Source organism: Vicugna pacos, chromosome 6, assembly GCF_048564905.1.
Source record: "Vicugna pacos chromosome 6, VicPac4, whole genome shotgun sequence".
In the NCBI taxonomy this organism is placed as follows: domain Eukaryota; kingdom Metazoa; phylum Chordata; class Mammalia; order Artiodactyla; family Camelidae; genus Vicugna; species Vicugna pacos.
The window spans coordinates 17,580,096-17,603,046 of NC_132992.1; the positions used below are offsets into that span (position 1 = coordinate 17,580,096).

The 22,951-nt window shown below is 42.2% G+C and overlaps 1 protein-coding gene and 1 long non-coding RNA gene across 2 annotated transcripts in view; one reads left to right on the forward strand and one right to left on the reverse strand.

The window, feature by feature from the left end:
* The window catches only part of FBN1 (fibrillin 1), a 238,547-nt gene that overhangs the window by 193,810 nt on the left and 21,786 nt on the right, over positions 1 to 22,951 (forward strand). The window contains exons 46-60 of the mRNA XM_072962489.1: positions 1,295 to 1,411; positions 2,254 to 2,382; positions 3,002 to 3,121; positions 5,537 to 5,662; positions 9,488 to 9,637; positions 9,998 to 10,063; positions 10,342 to 10,458; positions 12,253 to 12,372; positions 13,823 to 13,945; positions 15,195 to 15,326; positions 17,154 to 17,279; positions 17,837 to 18,043; positions 19,706 to 19,831; positions 20,087 to 20,209; positions 22,776 to 22,892. Coding sequence (XP_072818590.1) covers positions 1,295 to 1,411; positions 2,254 to 2,382; positions 3,002 to 3,121; positions 5,537 to 5,662; positions 9,488 to 9,637; positions 9,998 to 10,063; positions 10,342 to 10,458; positions 12,253 to 12,372; positions 13,823 to 13,945; positions 15,195 to 15,326; positions 17,154 to 17,279; positions 17,837 to 18,043; positions 19,706 to 19,831; positions 20,087 to 20,209; positions 22,776 to 22,892 — 1,899 coding nt within the window. The remainder of the gene's footprint in view (positions 1 to 1,294; positions 1,412 to 2,253; positions 2,383 to 3,001; positions 3,122 to 5,536; positions 5,663 to 9,487; positions 9,638 to 9,997; positions 10,064 to 10,341; positions 10,459 to 12,252; positions 12,373 to 13,822; positions 13,946 to 15,194; positions 15,327 to 17,153; positions 17,280 to 17,836; positions 18,044 to 19,705; positions 19,832 to 20,086; positions 20,210 to 22,775; positions 22,893 to 22,951) is intronic.
* On the reverse strand, positions 810 to 6,267 carry LOC140696801 (uncharacterized). The gene is made up of 2 exons (XR_012073329.1): positions 5,853 to 6,267; positions 810 to 2,471 (listed from the first exon to the last, which is right to left on the reverse strand). It is a non-coding gene; the product is annotated as an uncharacterized lncRNA (long non-coding RNA).

Consider the following 22,951-nt stretch of genomic DNA (forward strand, 5'->3'; position numbering starts at 1 on the left):
CCTGCCTTTGGCTATGACTGGATTTATCCATTAGGGAACATTCTCGTAAAATTCTGTCATCTTCAGAGCAGATAACAAGTTTTAAGTTAAAGGATTATACTCAGCCCTGTTCATCACTGGGGAGATAACCCCTGCATAGTAATGGAATCCTGCCCACTTTCTTTCTCCTTCTTCCGTCTGACTTATCTAGAACCCCCTCCCAAAGAGCCTGCCCGACTAACGCACTTCACTTGCTTGAGTAAAAATGAACAAGGCAGAAGTCTTGATTGCTGGCAGGGTGATGACACATCTGGACACAGTCTTCAACCACAGACACATACGTTGGAGTCACACTGGGCTCAGCAATAACTTCCTGATTTAAGATCGCAGATAATTTATCTTCATGTCCAGAATTTGAAAGGAAAGGAAATCCCAACTCTAAACACTACATTTTGCTAACCTGAGTGTAACCATCCACTGCTTCTCCATCCCCTTGTCCTTACCCTCCCCATTCTGCCTCACTCTCACAAGCCAGCACTGTCAACTGTTTTCATTTTCTTATTTCCTCCTTAATAGAATGCACACCTACTCTTTATAAGAAAGATGTTAGCTGCTGTCATGAGATGCAAAGACACATAAGACTCCAAAACAGCTGTCTGGAGTATCCAAAGTGAAAACTCACAGACCAATAAAAAGACAAGTCATAATGCAACAGAAGAGCCAAACGAAGTGCCATCACATTTGGGATAGTGTAGAAGAGAGATAAGTCACCATCTGGTGGGTTTTGAGGGGTGGATTGGAGAAAAGGAACAGATGTCTAAAACTCCAGGTGGGTTAGAAAGCTAATTTATTTTGTTGCTGATTTTGGGGTAATATCAGGTGACTCACTGCTTTTTGGTAAACTGGAGTGAGAATCTTAAAGGCTGAAGTTTGCCAAAGGTGGCAGCAAATCAAGACCCAGATGCGCACAGAATTTTCCATTTCCAAGTGAAAATATTTGAGAAAAGTGGCAAGGGCGGAGAATTCTAGAAGTAAATAGAATAAAATAGTTCTTGTCCAGTTCTCATGTCCTTAGCTTGCCTCCTGTAGCAAGCCAATCAAGGAAACAATTTTCTCCCAAGGTTTAGAACGTCGCCTTTTGCTGGTTTCTCACAGGCAGCTGCCACTGCTGGAACTAATAGCAACATTGAATCTAGACGTTCTCAGCCTTCATTTGACACTCCGTGAATTCTAAGACGCCCTGTCACCCCAGGTAACCACGCGCCCTTCTCTGCTGTTACTAATCATGTTTTTCTATGTCCTTTGTTCCTGCTAGACATAAACGAGTGTGAGAGAGATGCCTGTGGGAACGGAACTTGCCGAAACACAATTGGCTCCTTCAACTGCCGCTGCAATCACGGTTTCATCCTTTCCCACAACAATGACTGCATAGGTGCGTGAGCGGAACAGTCCGCCCCCAGAGAAAGGCAGTTTTGTGTGTGTTCTTTGTAATTAGCATCCTTTCCAGTGTGCTGGCTATCTCGTTTAATATATGCCGTCTTATTATGCATGACAGTTGGGTAAAAGACTTGTCAAATAAAATGTGTTAATTAAGTGTCAGATATAGTTACTACATCTGTTACTTTTATTAGTATGCTCATTAGCAGCTATAATTTTTATGTTTTCTATGCTATGCATTAAATACATTTCAAAATAAATTGGAGTGAATATATTTTAAAACATATAAAAGAGATCCTTTGTATAGAAATTACGTAATTCAGGAGCAATGTGGATCTACTTGTCCAGATATTTCACTGCAGTCTCTCTTCAAAGAAGTAAATTATTGAATCTATAAAATCCTTCTTATGAAACATGCTATATCATTCATAAGCGAAGCTAAGGAACCATGTTTTGTATTGTGCTGGAGGCTAATTTTATGTACTTCTAATGATAAGAATACTTAATAATACCCTCAGCTGTTCTATTCAGATGTAAATTCAGTTTTAATCTTTAAAAAATGAAACCTAAAGGAAGATCAAGGTGAAACTCATACAAAATCCTAATACAAATTATTCATCCCTGATTAGTAGAATTGTGTCATCTTGTTAGGTTTTGATAGGTGGGTAGAGGCAGGTCTGCTGTTATAAACTAGATCTTCATTGGAATTTCTTAAGTTTGCCTGAGCCGGCAGACCACTGAAATTCAGAAGAAGTATTTCTCCCTTTAAAGGCTTTGATCATTGATGGGAATGTGACATTTCCTTTGGAATATATCAAAGGATTTTTTTTTTCACAGACGTTGATGAATGTGCAACTGGAAATGGGAACCTGTGCAGAAATGGCCAATGCATCAATACAGTGGGGTCCTTCCAGTGTCAGTGCAACGAAGGCTATGAGGTGGCTCCAGACGGGAGGACCTGTGTGGGTGAGTGCTGCCTCAGACAGACCCTGCGGAGGTCACTGCCGGAGACCACCCAGGGAACCGTGCAGGCTCCATCACAATTCTTCAGAAGCCTGCAGGAAAGAGATCAAAGTAGAATTACACTAATCCTGCCAGTAGACTTTGGGTGTATGTGTGTATGGGATATGTACCGCTTTCCCCCTTATCTTTTAAAAACTAAGTTTTTTTTTAACTTACAGAGAACAGTTCAGCTGTTCAGTTTAATAGTTAAATTGTTCTATAAACAACTGTAATTCCCTTTTTAAAATTTTTTTCCTTCAAAATAGCTTTGTAGTAAACTCTTATATAATCTTTTGGGTGCCCTCAAAAATCTTCAGACCCATTGACTTTTCACATGCTATACTTTCCTGGAAATATTTAATTTGCTGTAGATCAAATAAAACACGGCTGTTACATCGCACACTTCCGAAAGCTGATAAAGCTGATTTTTATTGAGTCGTTAATTTTTATCCACGGTAGAGTCTGTGGGCTTGAGGAGTTTTATGTAATTCTTTGATTTGAGTCCAGTTTCTCTGAATTTTAATTGCTTGATGGAAATCATGCCAGTGGGAACCTCCTTCTTCTTTTTCCCTTTTCTTTGTAGATATCAACGAATGTCTCCTAGAACCTGGAAAATGTGCACCAGGTACCTGTCAGAATTTGGATGGGTCCTACAGATGCATTTGTCCACCTGGATACAGTCTTCAGAACGACAAGTGTGAAGGTAGGAGGGCTGCCAGTATTTGAAAATGAACAGTACTGGTTACTACGTTGATACTGTCAAAGTCACATTTTTGAGGTGGTGGGATGGTGTCTCCATTTCGGAGGGCTTCATCAGACGCAGATTCAGGGGTAGCGTATTACTTACGGGCTCACAATTAGTTGGTGTGACAAGAACATCAGATTGTCATGCTAATCTCTGATGAAGCTGTTTTGCTCTGTGTGTATAGATGATTACATGACCCTGACCCTTTTCCAATGTGCTTTTCTGCAGCTTGTAAAAAAAAAAAAAAAATCCCAGATTACATGTGTTTAAAGGTCAATGGGTTGCAACTGATTGCAGTTAAAATCTTTAAGTGACCACATTCAAGGTTAGATGAATGTGGCTGTACAATTTGCCTGTGTTGTTTTGACTTGCAGAGTGGTAGAAATGTGTAACTACAGATAAATTCTCAGATTTTATAGGACCGCATTCCTCAATAAATAGATCATTGCATTAAATGAAGGCCATTAATTGCCGGAACTTCACAGATAAAGAGGGTGAAAAGGACTTTTAAGAAGTCACCTCGTCCATGCTCCCACCTTTCAACAAGGCTGTATCTAATCCATAATGAGTAAGAATTTCCCCCACTTTTAATATCATCGATGAGAAATGTTATTATATGTCTAATTTAAATTGCCTTCAAGGGATAATATTCTAAATGAAAACATTTAATCAAAATTAGGCCTAAATGCAAATTATTAAGTATTATTCTACCTCTATTAGAGATCAGCTTTATTCACTCCATGATTAATGCAAAATTACCCTAAAATGAACAGAATGAAAATGTATAGAAAGAAAAATTAACTTCCCAAATAGTCAGTAAGTGTGTTTATTCTAAATCTTTGTCCCTACGCTTACGAAGTTGGCACCTACAGTTTAATTTCTACCATAAGAGAAAGAACCATAAGAACAAAAACCACCACCAAAAGGAAACATCTGAGCATTTTTACGGAAGTTGACTTTTAAGAGAAGGTTGGATGTGGGGGTGGGGGGAGTGCAGGAATGGAGTCATCGCATCATTATCAGGGCTTCAGACCCATTAGTAAAACCACAGGGAAGACAATGCAATTGCAAATGCCACATAATAACGTGCTGTGCTGAAGAGGCTGGTTTTGCCTTGTGTAGGAAGAGAATCACTTTGCACTGCACATGTATTTCTAGAGTGTCTATTGTATGGCATTTACAAAATTAAGTCAGGATAACGAAGTCACTTTCCGAACTTCCCCTTTGTTGGACCTCATGGGGATAAAACTGTGAAATGCGAATACATTTTGGTGTGGGTAGAACTCTTTGCACAAACCTGAAAATAGAGAGTCCCAAGATACAAGAGAGATCTGTTTTGTTGGGGGAAAAAAAGTATTTCTATAAAAATAGCGTGGCTCAGAATCAAGACTTACCTCTTTTTCACTACAAATTTCTGCTGAAGGTCGGGGAAAAGATGGGTAAGTCTCTTGGAAAGAGTGGCCATGCTTTTTCTGCAAGTAGGATGAGCATGTGTTGACTGACCAAACCAAGACAGTTTTGAGGAGGGCACTATTAATAATGAGTCCAGGTCAACAGGCAGAAGCTAGGACTCTCCCAGGCAAGCTAGGACATGTGGTTACCCAAGCCATTCAGACTTCCCTGTGCACCACCCTTAATTTCCCCCTTACAGTAGCTAAGGTATATTAATATGTTAAAGGAAACATGTCACAATTATGTGTGTCGAATTCCTATTATCTCTATGATGAAAGAAAAACTATAGCCTATACACAGAAGGCATTTTTGTGTCTTCAGGAAAATTAAACTGCAAATGAGAGTTAGGAGCCTCCTCTCCTGTAATATCTTCAGATTACATTGCATAGGATTATTTTCCCAAGGATTAGTGCCCTCGTACACGTCACAGTTTTAGGGTGATAGCACGGGGTACTGGAGAAAGCACTGTGGATGCTGGAAGGCAACAAATTTGGTTCAGAGGTCTAGATCTCTCGCTGAGTAACTCATTGTCAACACAATTAAAATTTCAGAGCTTCTGCTTACTGTGGAATGGTGAAGTCAGACTCTAGAGTCTCTTCCTTCCTTCCTAGTTCAGGGTGTTTTGACATTACTCCCACTTTTTAAATTAGCCAAGACACTCAGTCTGGGTAAAAGATGTTTCTCACTGCATCCCTAAGAAGGCACTTGGAGATTCCACTTTTACAACAAGAACCATCAAAACTAATTTTCTAAGTCGTCACTGCCTAGAAGTCTACTCGCAGCATTAGGATACAGGAAAAAAATCTTCGTTATTGAGAGTCGTGAAACTTAGTTACAGGCTGCACTTCTACATTTTGCATGTGGTATCTGATGGTGTCTCCATTGTGTTTTCACTTTGTTTGACACGTGTGTTTCTTTCAGATATTGATGAGTGTGTTGAAGAGCCAGAAATCTGTGCCTTGGGCACGTGCAGTAACACTGAAGGCAGCTTCAAATGTCTGTGTCCAGATGGGTTCTCCTTGTCCTCTACCGGGAGAAGGTGCCAAGGTAAGTGCTTTTGCCTTTTGCTTTTAGACTTTCATTACTCTGTGTTTATTTGTTGTGGTTTTATTTTTTTAAACATGGCAAAGCTTAGCGTCTTTGTGAAGAGAAGATGGGAGACTTTTCATTCACCCAGAGGCCTAATGATTACCATATGTCAGAAAGTTCAGTTTTACTTTTAAGGTTAAAAACTTACCCGTCAAGTTACGGTTGCTTGTACAAAGACTGTCCTGGCACTTTAAACCGGTCTCTCCCCTAAGAACAGAGATGTTGATAGATCAGTCAGTGGGAGATCAGCCAAGAGCCACTGAACACGGCAAACCCGGGGTGGCAGGGGGAGTTCAGCTGCAGATTCTCTGCCTCTGAAGAGGCAACCTGTGTAAATACAGGCCAAAAGCTAGACTGTCGGACAGAAAAATGCAGAGTAACTCACTTGCTCCCAGGATATAGTGCCCACCTCTGACATCACAAGGTTTCTAAGAAAACAGAAAAATAAATTTGAACTGACCAGCAGTCTTGGTGGCCCATAGTCTGTTTTCAGGAATAATACTTCAAAAAAAAATCAAAAGGGAACTTAAGCATAACACAGTTTATTATGTCTCAGAAAACTGTTGAGGTTTTACTAATGCAATTGTGTGTGTCTGTCTAGTTACACAAACAAGCAGAACACACACACACACACACACACACACACACACACTCTCTCTCTCTCTCTCTCTCTCTCTCTCTCTCTCTCTCTCTCTCTCTCTCTCTCTCTCCATCCCCTACTCCGGCCTACCGTTTTGGGCTTTTGTTGTTGTTGTTTGTTGTTCAGGGTTTTTTCCTTGGTTATTTTGTTTTGTCTGTTTTTTTGCTTCCATATTACCAAATAAGAGGCAATAGATATATCATTTAAGATTCTAAAAATTGGGTTTAGGGATCCCAGCCTTGCCATTTTTAGCCTAGGGCAAGTCATTTAATCTTTTGGAAGCTCAATTTTCTTCTTCTTAAACGGCAATAATAGTACCTGCCTGACCAGTCACTGCGTGTGTGCCAAAGCCTTGCTTGTTTCTGAGTCCTTCATAGGCTGTTGTTACTGTTCTCCAAATTGACTGCTTTTCACTTTTCAACTAGTCATTTTGTCACCCAATATTTAGAAGTGTGAGAGGGGAGAGCTGAGAGTTCTCTACTGGTTTGATCTTGTAGGTGGGTATTAGAGGCCCATGTGGGTTTCTGGGTTGTGGGTGGGGAGGTGCTTGATTCAAGCAGATATTCTGTCTGTATGGTAAAGACCAGCCAGATAAATTCTAGCTCCTACTCCCCTGTTTTTGTGTGCCTTTGGCTTGGCCGGAGTTTGGAAAGAAAGCAGTGAGAAACCAGGTGTGAATCTGCCGATGTGGCAGGCCAGAGGAAACTCATAGGCTATTAATTCAATTTGCACTGGCCTGTCACAGAGCAAGCGAGCGCTGCAGGAAGAATCAGCCCAGCTGTGAGCGGCCCTGCCACATGCTCAGCTCCAAGAGGCAGAGCCAGGACTGAGGAATGCAAGCAGGGAAAGTGACTTTTGTAGTTCTGATGAAATTTCAAAGGTCATTAAGGGCTCTTGGCAGATGGACTGGTAAACAGGCACCCTACTGAGTCCAAGTTTAAGGATGTAGGCGCACACAGCTCTCCTTCCCAACGCGAGGCACCTTTGATGAATAAACCAATTCTAGACAACCACCACAAGCAAATGTAAATCTCCCACAGAGCCCAGATTTTGCTGGAGCCAGGGAATTAAGAGCCGAGTTTTTATTATAAGATGACAAATTAGGAGTCAGTCTTCTATTGCCCATAAAATGAGAAAATTCCACAGAACCACAGATAATGTTTTGGAAGGAATAAATGTGATATAAGAATGAGATGAACAGATCCTGGCACCTGAAGGCGCCAGATGTAAACGAGCCACTCCCACTCACAAAGTTCACAAAGGGAATTTGTCACTTAGGCTCACTCTAAACTTCATGCCTAGATTTTTTTTTCAGGGGTGACATGGTAGAGTGGTGTTGGGGAGATGGGCGAGGGTATAAGAGGAAGAGAATGAGAAAATTAACCAACACTAGACCAGTATTAGAACATGCCTGTATCTAGGTGTAAAAGAAACATTACAAGCTGGAAGACAAAGGAGTGAATTAAGTTTCGATATAATTGTTGAGACATTTTTGCGAGTAGTCACTAAATTATATCTTAAGACCGTTGTAGGCTAAATAATAAAAACAGGACCAATAAACACAAAACACTGTCTGTGACAATGAACTTGAAGAATAAAGCAAATCAAAAGATGTTCTTCCAGAAAGTACAATTTGTTAAATCTTGAAGCTTCTTAGCAAAACAAACATTTTAGTAGCAGAGATGCTGAAGGACAAGGACAGGCTTTTATTTCTCTTGACCTTCAGAAGAGTTGTCCACTGAAAGGTGCCTGGCAGGTCCCAGCCATAGCACATGTGACAGTGGAATAGAAAGGAGAAAGAGAATTTATCTGGAAGAGTTGGTAGCCATGAAGAGTTGATCAAGTTCACTGTGAAGGCCAACTGAATTTGACTTACTGGAGCGTGGTAAATACCACTGATTGACTGATTGATTGATATTTTCACTTTAATTCATGAAAAGTTTTCTGCTATGATCTTTGGCAACTCAGTTATTCTTATATTGTCTGCTTTGCCCTGAAATAAGAGATGGTGAAGTTGCCTTAACAGAAATCATAAATGGCTACGATAGCATGCTGGCTGGAATGGAAAACCAGTGACAGGGGAGGGCAGACCTGCTCAGACAGAAAGAAAGGGGACTTGTGCAAAATGGATATGAAAGCACTTCCTTAAAGCCTGCAGATTTTAGCCTCTGTGTAACTCCAGAGGAGTTTGCAAGGCTTTGAAGTCAAGTTTGAGGGAAAACACACCCCACGCTCTTAGATGAGCTCACTTTTTAAAGTCACCCAATTTTCTCTGTAAGAAATGGAAAAGTCAGTTTCCAAAATTATGTCAAGCGATATTGGAGAATTTTGTAGAACTAGATCCCATGTTCCATGTTGGAGTCACCAAGAAATAATTGATATTAAAGAAATATATTCTTTGAAAGAACGATTATTCTCTCTCCCATCCACCCACCTCCCTGCCTTCCTCTTTACCTTCCTCTCTCTCTGTTGAGCTAAACAGACTTCTGTGTGTGTGCACACATGTGTAAAGTCTGCCCAAAGCCCCACATGTATTTTGTAGACAGAAGCTGCATGAGTAGCTGCTTCAGTGAACGACCATTGAGTTGTATTTTTGCCAGTCCACAAAATTGACACAACTTTATTTGCTCTCTTCCTAGAATCTGGGGTTTTATTTGGCTCCAGGGCTTAGGGGACACAGAATAACAGCGTAGTGTGATATCAGAGTAAATACAAGAACTGGGAGGTCTACCTCAGGCTAGTGTGCTCGCTGAATGTTCTCCAAAACGCGTGCACGCAGAGCTATCAGTGAAGGGATCTTGTGAATGAGTCCACCTCTGAACGTCCCCATCCTGAAGTCACTGATGATGTCAGCTTTGAAATGTGGCAGTGCTGGTTTTTATTATTCACATCAGGTTATCTTGGAAAGTTGGATAAAGTGAGAAATAATAAGGTGAAAGCCATATAGATTTGGTCATCAGATCTCACTACAAAAGTTACCTCCAACTTTGAAGAGCTCAGCTCAGTTACTGTTATGATCACTTATAAAGTATGAGTTTAGTGATGAGGTCACATTGAACAGGATGGATTGTTTCTCATTCAGTATTACACCGTGATGATTTAGCAGGAAAGCAGCTGAAGGGTCCCTTGAATTTATGTTGCAGATTTACGAATGAGCTACTGTTACGCGAAGTTTGAAGGAGGAAAGTGTTCTTCACCCAAATCCAGAAATCACTCCAAGCAGGAGTGCTGCTGCGCCCTGAAGGGAGAAGGCTGGGGAGATCCCTGTGAGCTGTGCCCCACTGAGCCCGACGGTACGTCTGCCATCGGCACTTCTCTTAGGGTCAGTCAAGGTGCAGGCTGTACAGTCGTGGGCCTTCAGAAAATAAGACAACTTAATGTAAGTCTGATTAAAATCTTCACTCAAATTATTTTATCTCAGGCGCTAGGTAATTATCTTCTCCTGAACTATGTTATGACTCACAGCTGCCTGAGTAGTGGGCACACCAGCTCTGGGAGCCCTGGCAACTTCCTCTGGCTTCCGGGCCCAGCCTGTTCCTCGTGTTCTGACACGTGCAGCACGTGGCAGTGTGGCCTCCACATCACACCTGGGGAGGGGCCTGTGGCCAGCTGCCGTGGGTCTGTCTGTGAATGAGTGTTCGTCTCCCCCACAGAGGCCTTCCGCCAGATCTGTCCCTACGGGAGTGGGATCATCGTGGGGCCTGATGATTCAGCAGTTGGTGAGTGTCTCGTGCTGGATTCTCAGCGTTTCTTAATTTTCTCACCCAGCCTCTTCCTTGTCTTTTCTCCAGCTGTTCTCATTTCTCCATGTGTATCTTGGACAATTACACTTTACTTTTTTTGTCTTTCCCTTTAGATACCAATTCTATTATTGTATTGTAATACTAGCTATTTCATCGATTAGACACGGAAATGATAATTTACCTTTGTGCTTCAAAAAAGTTACCTTGTTATTCACTAAAAAATAGCGAAAACCTATTTCCCTCCTTTGCTTAAGATATGGATGAGTGCAAAGAACCTGATGTCTGTAAGCATGGGCAGTGCATCAACACCGACGGCTCCTATCGCTGCGAGTGTCCCTTCGGCTACATTCTGGAAGGGAATGAATGTGTGGGTGAGTAATACGGTGTTTTCTTCCCCTGGGATTTTTACAGGTTAGAAATTGAGCTACCCAGCACGCATGCTAAGAAGTGTAAGTACCAAGATGGGACAGAAGTAGGCTTTGTTCACTCATTCCTGGGTCAGCCATTCAGCAGTGCAGACTCTGTCCCCGCCGCGTACCAGCCACAGGGCTAGGTTCTGTGGCTACAGCAGTGAACCAAGCCAGCACGGCCCTCCTTGCCTGGGCCTCGCAGTCTGATGAGGAAGACAGTGAACACAGTTGAAGAGACAGCGGAAAGGGTAGCATTATAATGAAAGCCTTTGTGAAGTTTACAAGTGAAAAATTGTCAGTGGTCCTAATCTTCCTGTCTCAGTATGTACAACACAAAATTTACCCAGTTTGCTACACTTTATACTGTGAAGGGCTGTGTACAGAGTGTAAATTTCTCTTGTTTTAACCCCCTTATGAAAATGTCAAAGAATGGCTCCCATGGCAAATCTCTGACCTCTTAAGTCAGGACTAACTCCTGACTGAATACAAGCATTATGTCTGTTTATCGGAGAAACCCAAACCCACACCCACTCAACGTGACCTGAATTAATAATGGCGTAAGTGCTGAGGGTCTGTCTGTGCACGTTAGAAAGTGTTCTTCCATAGAGGGAATCGGGGCAGGAGGTTTCCACCTGCAGCCGTGGCTGTGGGAGCTTAAGCACGTGTTTTGGCCTTTCTCAGCCTTAGAATATAATACCAAATAGATGGACTGAAGTATTTCTTATTACCTTACAGCACTAAAAATCGATGATATTGTGATTTTTATTGACTTGAAGGAGATAGAGTATTTTTGACAGTGAAATGCGGTTTCGTAGCAGAACAAAAGCAAAGTTGTCGATGTTTTCTCTTTAGTATCTTCAGTTAGTGCTAAGATGTATGTGAGAAATAAGCTTCCTCACCAGGGTCTCTCTGCCATACCTCTTGCCTTCACTTTCTGACTTCAGAACCTGATAGATAATCCATCACTCTTCTGTGCTCTAGACCGCTAAGATAGCAATCTTATTCCTCCAAAATGTTCCTTTCCCAAAGGAAGATATTCTCCCCAAGAGATGTGTCAGAATAAGAACAGTCAGTATTCTAGGTGCACGGGTCAGGAGACATACATTTTTTTTTTTGAACTTCCTTGGTAAGACTTGTTCCCTCTCCACAGTTGTTTAGAGAGATCATACCCTAAATATATTTCTTTCTAGCCTTTCTTCTGCCTAATGTAAACCATCTGGTTTCAACAGAATCAACAAAATCTACTTGAATCTTGACTTTATCCAGTGTATTAATTTTACTTAACCTCTGGTCTCTTACTTTGCGTAAGTTTAGTCTTCTATTTTATATCTGGCAAAAATCCATCATGTTTAAGGCTTCTTGGAGAATGATGTAATGTAAGGCCAAACTGGAGAAGTATTTCTAGCTTTAAGTAAGTGAAAACTTTTGACTTGTGAGAGAAGCCTTGTTTTAACCCTTTGAGCATCTATTCGCAGTAGATGTACTTCTTCATAACGCAGGAGACTGGAACAACTCCTGGAGGAGAGCACCATGAGGGCTAGAAACCCAGGTACTGCTACTGCCACTTAGCAAGTCAGATTTCATAGCTGTAAATCTAGGTACTAGGACCTGTGCTCTCCTTTCTTGCAAGGACAGAATGAGGAAGCAAAACGTTGTACATCAAAGTACTCCAGTCGAATGAAAGGTGTATGCTGAGTCCAGGTCCATTTTTCTCTCAATTCTTCATGTGCTGACTGCATTCCCGATCCCTTGCAGATACCGATGAGTGTTCCGTGGGCAACCCTTGTGGAAATGGAACCTGCAAGAATGTGATTGGAGGTTTTGAATGCACCTGTGAGGAGGGATTTGAGCCGGGTCCAATGATGACCTGTGAAGGTAAGCCTCTTGAACACAGAGTGGTTGGTTACATGTTCTGATCACAGGGACAACAGTTGATTACAGTTGTTAATATTGACTACCATTCAGGGTGTATAAAGTAGAGGACACCTGGGCCTGTTGGGCCGTGCTGTCATTTCTTCTCATGGTGTCCTCTCTGCAGAAAGTCTCTGAAAGAGATGTAACTGCTTCAGGGCACAAGTCGCTGCACATCTCATGCAGAGTTCTTAGTGTCTACTACCCTCTTTCTTATTTTCCATTTCCCCCTTTTTCCCCTTTGTATCCCATGCTCCCTTTTTCTTTGCTTTTTTTCTACTTGTAGAAACATCTACACACTAAAATAACCGCCACTATCCTTTAGTCATCTGGGGGCAGTCACAGCAAAAGAGGTTGTCCATACTCTGTGAGCAGCTGTCAATGTGCCTGGTGGGATGTATGGAAAGAAGGGCGGGGAAGGGAGTATCTACAGCAGTGGTTCTCACAGGGTAGTCCCTGGAGCAGCCTCATTGGCATCACCTGGGAACTTGTTAGAAACAGGTTTTCACCTCAGACGTCCTGAATCAAACTCTAAGAGTGGGACCAAGCAACCCTCCAGGATATTCTGAGGAGCTCTCAAGTTGAGAACCGCTGGTCTAAGAAAACGAGGCGGATGTAAAGTTAGAGGGTAAAGTGGGTATTAAAGTGAGCTCCTCATGGGAGAGTGGCTCGTCAGTCCTCATGGTCGGAGTTGTTGGTGAATCTTTAAAGGCTCCGACTAAATCACGACCTGAGGGCTCACTGACGTTACCAGCCAGCATCGTGGGCCTTAGGGAGAAACATGATCATCAGAACAGTATGTTTTAACCCTGCTTTTTCCAAAACATTCTGATGGCTTAAAACTATGAAGTTTACAGAAATCACTTTTATCTGTTCTATTTAAGGCTATAACTTGCCCATTGGTGTGAACTAACCATCTCTTTAAGTACAAAATTGTTCAGAACACCATTTTCATTGGGCATAAGAATCACTGTTACTTCATAGGAGTCTCTCTTATATGGGGAAGGAGAGGTGGTTAACAATATTGGATGGGTCTGCTTCTGTTCTTGGCAGTTAGTTGGTTGAATGGGGTAAAACTGGTCCCCATTCCCTGTGACTTTAGGGAGTGGCAAGTGGTCTCCTTGAGGCTTCAAAGCCAGATTTTCAGAAAAGCCCCTATATATGTAGGGTGAGCTGTAATTTCTCATCCACCTAAAGAACAATTAAATCATACCAGGACAGTAGGCATAAACTGAGATTGATGATCACCCTACTTACACCAGTTATAAAGTAACCAACTCATTTTATTCCTTGAAAAATCAGACACTGCATGGTCCACCCATGTTTACCACAAGTATTACAACTTCTGGTGAAAGTACATTCCTTTTTTTTGGTTGATGCCTATGACCCATTATTTTACTACTTTTTGCTGCAGATATAAATGAGTGTGCCCAGAATCCTCTGCTCTGTGCTTTCCGATGTGTGAACACTTATGGGTCCTATGAATGCAAGTGTCCCGCTGGATATGTTCTGAGAGAAGACAGAAGGATGTGCAAAGGTGAGACGTTCATGTTCAAGGTCCTCTGAGCCACTCTGTCTCTGACGGGAGATGTCCCTCCAAAGCTGCCATTAACAGAGGAAGGCTGGGAATTGGGGAACACCGCTGTAGTCCAACGACAGTATGGAGATTGTCATTGCTACCTTTTCTCCTAAATTGTAGCTGAAAACATCATGAAGCTGAGTCGAGGGCTGCACTGCAGCTCCTTTTCACTATGCACTGCATGCCTGTGGCATGCCAGCTCTTTTGCAAGATGGGAGGATATTAAGAAAAAAAGACATTTTCCCCACATGTAAGAAGCTCAATATGAAGAGATTGAGACAGAGATATAAGTACCCATATTGCAGTATACTAACAACTAAGAACACAAAGGAAGGCATATGAATGTTAAAAAATAACCCCCATCACGAAGAGATATATTGCAAGAATGGGGTAGCACATGGAATCTACTTCAGTTAAACAATTTCTATTAAAAATGCTTGCTGAACACCTGCAGTTGCCAAAGCACTGGGCTAGGCTCTGTTACACAAACTTGGGTAAGTCCTGGGGCTTCTTGAAGAGCTCTGGTTTGCTCCTCCCAAGATCTTAAATGAGCCAATACCTGTTCTCTTCAAATGGCTTAAATAGAATTTTTCTTGATGGTGGGAAGATTTCCTAAGTGAGAGCTTGACATCACATGCAGGGTGAGGGGGAAATGCAACAGGACGGAAAGTAAAGAATGGGGAAGACCCACCCCGTGCTGGAAGGAAGGAAATGGAGGGAAGGACCAGTAGAGAAGATATTTGTGGATGCTTGTCTTTTCCTCAAAGTATAAAACCCAAAGCATGTATTATACAATGATTCTAATATTATGTTAATATTATATTAAGATATCATATTATGATAAGTGTTTATAATAGAAGCTTTGGCTTATTATTATAACATTGTGATGATAATGCTGTTGTTACAATTGTTATATTATGGAAGCTTCATACAAGGCCTTTTTAGTTCATTTCATCAAAAATAATTAGAAATCACACTTCCTGCTTTTGAAGAGGCTACTTGGTAGAGAGCAACTTCTTCATGAGTTCAAAGGGGTTTAGAAGACTCCTTCCCGTCTTAAGAGACCAGCACCCAACAATGCAAAAGGAAGTAGGTTAATGATGAAACACTGTCCATGAAAATTGATTACTTAATACCGTTTTATGTTTAAAAGGCAGGAAATTAATGCAGCTCCTTTTGTGAATGTGTGGTTGTACATTCTTTCCAGATGAGGATGAGTGTGAGGAGGGAAAACACGACTGTGCGGAAAAGCAAATGGAATGTAAGAACCTCATCGGCACATACATCTGCATCTGCGGACCTGGGTATCAGCGGAGGCCTGACGGAGAAGGCTGCGTAGGTAAGGGAACGCCTGCCACGGGAGCTTGGGGGGAGTCGGAAGTGACAGAAGACAGAAGGGACTCGGGCACTGGGTTCTTCTCGGCCAGAGCCATTCTGCCTCTCTGCATCTCACGACTCTCCGTGCAGGTCCTCTTGCCTGTCTCTGAATCCACCTGCACCCTCCTCCTCTCTCTCTCTGAGATGGACTTTGCCTGCTTTCGGGGCCCACTTTGGTATTTCCTCAAGTCCCTTCCTTTACTTTTTATACTCCTTGGTTGTCTTGGGGTTAGTTCTCTCCACCACATTAGAATACCTCCCTACTGATTTAACTTGGCTGCTACCACCCCAACACTGAGTGCACATGCCAGGCCCCTCTGGACCGGGAACATCATGAGACCAGTGGGACCTACCTCCAGAGAATCTGGTCTTGTCTAAAGTGGGGCCCAGACACTTATTTTTAAAACCTCCGCAGGTGATTCTCATGTGGATTCAGCACTGAAAACCATAGTAAACCAGGGATTGGCAAACCACAGCCCTAGCACCAAATTCAGTCTGCCAGCCCACCACCTGATTTTCTAAATAGACTTGTGCTGGAACATAGCTGTAACCATTTACTTACTTATTGTCCATGGCTGTTTTCATGCCACAGTGGCAGAGGAGTTGCAACGGAGACCATATGGCCCACAACGCCTAAAATACTGACCATGTGTTATATAGTAATACTGTAATTACACTGTTACTTACAGAAAAAGATTCCAATAGAGGTGGGGGGAAAACTTAGAAAATTCCCACATGCACCCTTTTTCCTTTTTAATGATCAGTGACATCAGGAAAGAATATTTTATGTTGTCAGTCAAGAAGTTTAAGAACCTCATTGTCCCCTTATTTTATAAGATACATAATTAAACGAAAGTTGAAGAGCAGACTTGAAGAGTACCAAAGTAGCATGTGGATTTATGGTCACACACTGGGTCTTCTGGGATCAGTGATTCTCAGTCTCAGCTGCACATCAGAATCACTTGGAGAGCTCAGGTCCCACCCCAGATATTCTGATTTATTTGGTCTAGGCGCGGCCTGGGCATTGGGAATTTTAACCTGTTTTAACACCATTCTGGATGTTACCTCCCACTCTGCTTCTCATAATGAGATCTCTGCCTCAGGGGCTCAGAACTGTTCTCAGTGAGAAGTGTCCAGGCAAATTATTTATGATCTTTCTAAATAATCATAAGACTTTCTAGCTTTTTTAATGCTTTTTTTTAACCTGGGAGACTAAATTATGATTTATTACTTCTTAATATTGTTGAAGTATTATAATAAGCATAATCTATATTGAATCAGAAGATTAGTGTAGACAGACACCCTCAGGTCAAAACTGACCATCACAGGCATTATTCTAATGAAGTACTGGAACATCTGACATATTGGTCTTATCTTTTCTTCTTTCATTTAAAATAATCCTTTGAGAATCGTCCTCATGCATAGATATGGAAAGTTTTAAACTTTAAGTGAAAAATGTAAGTGTACCTCAAATGCTGTCATCTGTATTTAAGTATATAAAAATGCTATCAGTGGAGGTGCACACACGCATGTGTCTCTGTGTATGGGCATAACTGATCTCTGGAAGGATACTTTAGAAACTGGCAGTAGCACTGGTTTGCTTCCCAGGACGGGGATTTGGTGGCTGGAGAAAGGGGGAGAGGGGGCCACTTTTGCTGAATATTCTTTTGTACCTTTCGGAACTATGCGAATAGGTTACCTATTCACAAACTAAATTTAAAATGAGAAAAGAACCCATCCTTGTGCAAAGCGGACAGATGACTCCTCCCGTTTTTGGCCCTTGACACAGATGAGAATGAATGTCAGACCAAGCCTGGGATCTGTGAGAACGGCCGCTGCCTCAACACCAGGGGGAGCTATACCTGCGAGTGCAATGACGGCTTCACAGCCAGCCCCAACCAGGACGAGTGCCTTGGTGAGTACAGACGACAGGATGCTTTTTAACTCCAGGGGCCACGCTGGGACTCTCGAAACCAGATCTCTTATCTGAAATAATATTTGAGGAAGAGTTAGAAAACGTTCATATTTTGGAGATGACTCAGTGACCGTGATTGTCCTTTGGGCTTGTTAGCGCCACCCTGCAGCTAAATTCTTCCCGTGCTAATTGTATCACTTGTTTGGAATTTCTTTCTCAACTGCCTTTTTAAGCCGTTGGGGCTCAGGATCAGCTTCCATGTGTCTCTGTGCCCCTCTCTCTAGCACGGCTCTTCCCCCGTATTTCTGGGAGCGGGTAGAGTTATAACAGTTTTGAGGCCTGTGTCTTTCTGTCCACTTACTGAATTTCTTGTCTTGTTTTCCCCAGACATCATCCTTTCTCTCTTACTGCTGCTTCCAGCTTTCCCTTCTCGCTCCTTCCCACTCAGGGTAAAGTGTTACATCCTTTTTGGGTTTTATATCTGGTCAAATTCTTAATACCTTGTTATGCTTCTAAAACTCCCTAAAACTCTCTCTGCAATGTCATGTCCCTTCCAGACAACCGGGAAGGGTACTGCTTCACAGAGGTGCTCCAAAATATGTGTCAGATCGGCTCGAGCAACAGGAACCCCGTCACCAAGTCGGAATGCTGCTGCGACGGAGGGAGAGGCTGGGGACCCCACTGTGAGATCTGCCCTTTCCAGGGCACTGTGGCTTTCAAAAAACTCTGCCCTCACGGCCGAGGGTTTATGACCAACGGAGCAGGTACTTCACTTATGGTCCAAAAATACTGGCAGGGCATTTGTTTCACAAAGAACAGATGAAAATACGGAATCTACAATATGGGCCTAGGCTGAGTTGCGTAGTTTAGGTAAAAAAAAAATGCTTCATTATAGTATTTTTAGACATTGAAGGCCATGTTGCCAACATGTCCTTGGTCTAATTAAGTTGTGTACGCTTAGGTCCCTGCTTTTGCATTACAAGGAGTCTTCAAGTTTTTAAGGTAAAGATATAAGTCAGTTTTCAGTTACTCAAAATATAATTTATGTAAATCTTGGAATGAATGATCACTAAGTTCCTGCACTAGTCCACCAGTATGTATTTTAACTAACAAAACTGGCTGGAATATACTGCATGAAAGAAGTATACAGTTAACCTTCCATATCTGTAGGTTCCACGTCGGTAGATTCAACCAACCCTGGATTGATACTGATCTGAGGTTGACTGAATCTACAGCTACAGAGTGCCACTGTACCGTTCCATTTTATATAAAGGACTTCGGCATCCATGGATTTTGGTATGAGCGAGGGGGTCCTGGAACCCATGCCCTGTGAGTGTGGAGGGGCAGCTGTACTAGCAATCAACACACAATGGTCTCTGGGAAAGTGCAAGCTGCTTTAACTTGAAAGGAATGAGGAGGCTGTTGTGGTGTCTGAGGCGACTCTGAAAAAGACTTCCAGGCCGGTGTTAATCAGCAGTAACTGCAATTGATTTTAGTCTCATAAAGGAGAAAGGAGAGAGACTTTTTGAGCTCCTTGGGAGGAAATTAGAAGTGAGAGGAGAAGAAGGAGATTAAATAGGGTGTGTGTTCATGCTAGAAAGATGTGGCTAAAGGTGGAATAACAGAACTGGAAAGACTAGATGGAGTGACCAAAAGCAACCTATGAGCCTTTGGAGGATGCCAAAATGAGATGGTGGAGAGGCTTATTTCTTGAGACCAATGAGGATATGTTAAATTGCATTTCTTTCAGAGTAAACTTAAAAAAATCAGGAAAAAAGAGCTGTTGATATAAAATGGTTACTTGATAATCAGAGGCTACGAACTCACTTGGTATTGGCACCCCACCAAGCAGTAAGGCGATAGATGGGTCAAGATGTGGGGGACAGTGGCTTTCACGCTCAGCGATGCATATTGACCAAATCTTCCTCCCTGTGGTGGAGCTGTGAGTCGGGGTCTCTCTTCCTAGCAGCCCAGTGATCCACTGGTGCCTCCCTCACCACAGGAGGGAAGTTTGGCTCCAATTCCCCAATGTTATGCAATTTGTTATTTTTCAGGATTAACTTTAAACACAACAAAAGGATAGAAGGAAAACTTTCCTTCTTATTTTGGACATATATCTTAGAAGAAAGGAGATTTCCGTATCAAAAGAATCTACTGCTATGATTCATTTTTGAGATGTCAGCAGGGAGCAAGAACCTAAATACGTCTAGATGAGATGGTTGTTCTTTAGAAGAGCAATGATTTTTTAAGTTTTCCCCTAGTCTCATTAGAGTCTAGTAAAGTTATTCATGTGCCTTTCAAGTTTGTTTCTTAGGTCCATAATATAGTAACACAGTTTACTGGTATTTATAGTGAAGTGACCCCTACATATTAATGTTGTTCATTTTATGTCTTTCTCATTTTATTTTCTATTTATTAAATTACAGATATCGATGAGTGCAAGGTTATTCATGATGTTTGCCGAAATGGAGAATGTGTCAATGACAGAGGATCCTATCACTGCATCTGTAAAACGGGCTACACTCCAGATATAACTGGAACTGCCTGTGTAGGTAAGTGCTCTGTTTTCTGAGCTCAGGTTTATTCCTGAGGGACAATTGTACATTACAGCAAAAAAAAAAATCCTCAAATTAAAAGTCTAAAAAGCCTGTATAATTTCATAGGGGAATGTAAGGCAATGATCAAAGACTACATAGAGTTTACTTTTTCTTTCCTCAAAACTGAGATTCTTTGTTAGACCCCATGGGATTGAGCATTTAGGCATTTTTTTTTAAATGGGCAGTCACACTGTATCTCTTTGATCACAGATCTGAACGAGTGCAACCAGGCCCCCAAGCCCTGCAATTTTATCTGCAAAAACACAGAAGGGAGCTACCAGTGTTCATGCCCCAAAGGCTACATTCTGCAGGAGGATGGAAGGAGCTGCAAAGGTAAGGTAGAATTTACCTTCGTCCACTCATCTGCCTTGTGGGCATATCGTTGTATTCCTTGTGCCTTTGAGGGATCCACAGGCCAAAAGTGCCTCCCTGCCACCCACCTCCTGTGCTGGATGGAGAGAGGCTGAGGCCAGGGAGATGGCAGAAGACCAGTGGCAGCAGCCATCCTGACCCCTGGGCATCCATGAGGACTGTGCATGAGGGTCTCTGCGACAGCAGGGCCAACTCTCCAAGGCCCAGGTGCATCAAATCCCTAAGTGACTATCTCCTTTCTATTTATGGCATTAATGTATTCAGTCTATTCAATGACTATAGAGCAGAGGTCTTTAGATTAATCAGTGCCATCATCCTGGAGAACACTGTGCCTAATTAAGTAAACCCTTTGTCTAGGTATCTGTCCCACAAAATAGGTCCAGTCCTGTCCCCCAGCAGCTTGAGACATAAATATCACAAAAAGTTAAACACCAAAACTCTACATGAATATTCCTCACCAACCAGAAGTCATCCTTTGCAAAATTATATTGGTGTAAATTTACTCCTGTAAAATCTTCCCCAGCAATAAGAACTTTACGCATTGAGTGACTAGTACAAGGGAGTCATACTGAAGGATAAATTGAAAAATGAGGGATTTGGAGGAGTGTGTTCTGCCAGGAAGGAGAAAAAGGGCAGTAAGGAAGTTAAATGGTAGGACGGAGAGGAAGAGGAGGGCGGAGAGAAGCAGGGTCCTCCACCCTATTCCTGTGTCTGCTGTACGGGGGAGAGTTGAGAGGTAACACAGTATAACACATGGACGATGCTGAAAATTTTCCTGTGCAGCACAAGTTCAGAGACTTACTCAAAAAATTCTATCTTAAATGAGTTTTAGTCTTAATCAGAGAACTTACTCTACATCACAGTGAGCTCTGGGCAGTGAAAGGCTACATCTCAGAGCCACAAACTTACTTGCGTAAATGAAGACCCAAATGCTAGGGGGAGATATCTCAGTTGTGTATATTATCTATAACAAGCAAAACAAATCTATAGCATTTTTCTAACGTGGGGATAGAAAATCCTAAAAATGTCTAGCAATTCAGAGATGAAAAATGAGAACAAAATGTACAGTAGTAATTATGTTCTCTCACAATGTATCAAAAAGCATCTCTAATGCTCTTTTTATGGTTTTAGGAATACAAAACGCAGCTGTATGATTTTTGCAGATCTACTTCCAATATAAGTCCCTTTCTCTTATTTTTCTCGTAAGGTCTAAATTCTCCTTCCTACCTGGCACATGTGACTAAGTACCAAAATGAGTGGTGTAGATATATATACTATTGAAACTAAAAGAGGCTAGAAGGATGGTCCTAGGAAAGTGTGGGAGCAGCCCCATGAGAGATTCTTGGAGGCGCAAACAGCTGGTGTTGCTGTTCTTAATGTAGTGTAATGATAAAACAGCACTGTAAGAAATCACTGAGTTGTCGCCCTTACCTGTTCGCAGGTAGACTTCTGCGAGGCCCCTTGGGTCATAGAGAGGAGAGGCCACCTGCTGGCAGGAGACATACAGGTGTCAATAATGCAGAAACCAGACAAGCAGACACAGCAACTCTCCAGCTGTGGCTAGAGCACAGGATTGGCTCAGTTTTGAGAGATGTCAGCACTGAGAGAAATACGGGCAGTTCTCTCAGTTTAGGGCCACCCCAGATATTACTCTAGCCAGGAACTAGAGCTGCAGCTCCAAGCACAGCTCTGCACGCGGTGACAGAAGATCCCAAGAAAGGGAGGGAGGGAGGCAGGCCAGATGGCAGCCAGCCAGGCAGGGAGAAAAGTAGGCAGGTTCCTGCATTCACACACACAAAGTTTTAATTAAAAGTCAACTAAAAGCTGGAACACACTTTGTCTCTCATGATGGTTTTAAATAGCAATGGAGTTGAGAATGAGCCTACAAGTTCCAGCAGTAAGGACGGCGGCGGCCTGGTCAAAGTGGAGGATTTTATGGAGAAGTGGAAAATAACGTTGCATAAATACTGTAGACAGTTTTTTAAAAATGCTATTAGCTTATCAGTGAGTTTTTTCTTTCCTTTGTTTCCTTCCTGATTGCTCAATTTTGTTTTATCCAAAGGAGAATCTCTAAGCAAAGACATCAGTTCGGTTTGGTTTGATCTGGTTTACCACCTCATTTGAGAAGATTAAAAACAATTAACAGAAAAGAACCAAGCTCAACATTTCTTTTTATATTTCAGCTTGAATAGATCTTTTCAATGCTCTAGAAAATTTTAAGGATCCTTGTTTCATTTTGTAATTTAAAATTTATAATTTATTTGCAATTTCTGCATTCCTATAACTGAAGGGAATTGGGTTTTCCTTGGATTCCCCTGAAGAACTGCATTTTTGGTCTAGACTGAAACCATATTTTTATCTTTCAGGCCCTTATCTCCTGGGTTCCTCCTAGCCATTTGCTGTGGCTCTGTGCTGGCCAGGGTCATCTGAGACATAGAAATGAAAACTCAGAGCTGCTTCGTAGGGCAGCTTCTAGGTCCCGGGCTGTCAGCTCAATTCCAACGGCCCGTCTTGCATTTTCTTACAGATCTCGACGAGTGTGCAACTAAGCAGCACAACTGCCAGTTCCTATGTGTTAACACCATTGGCAGCTTCACATGTAAATGTCCTCCTGGATTTACCCAGCACCACACAGCCTGCATTGGTAAGTGGGAGGGGGAGACCCCAAATGGAGTGTAGCTGTTCCTCCAAGGAATTGAGTGC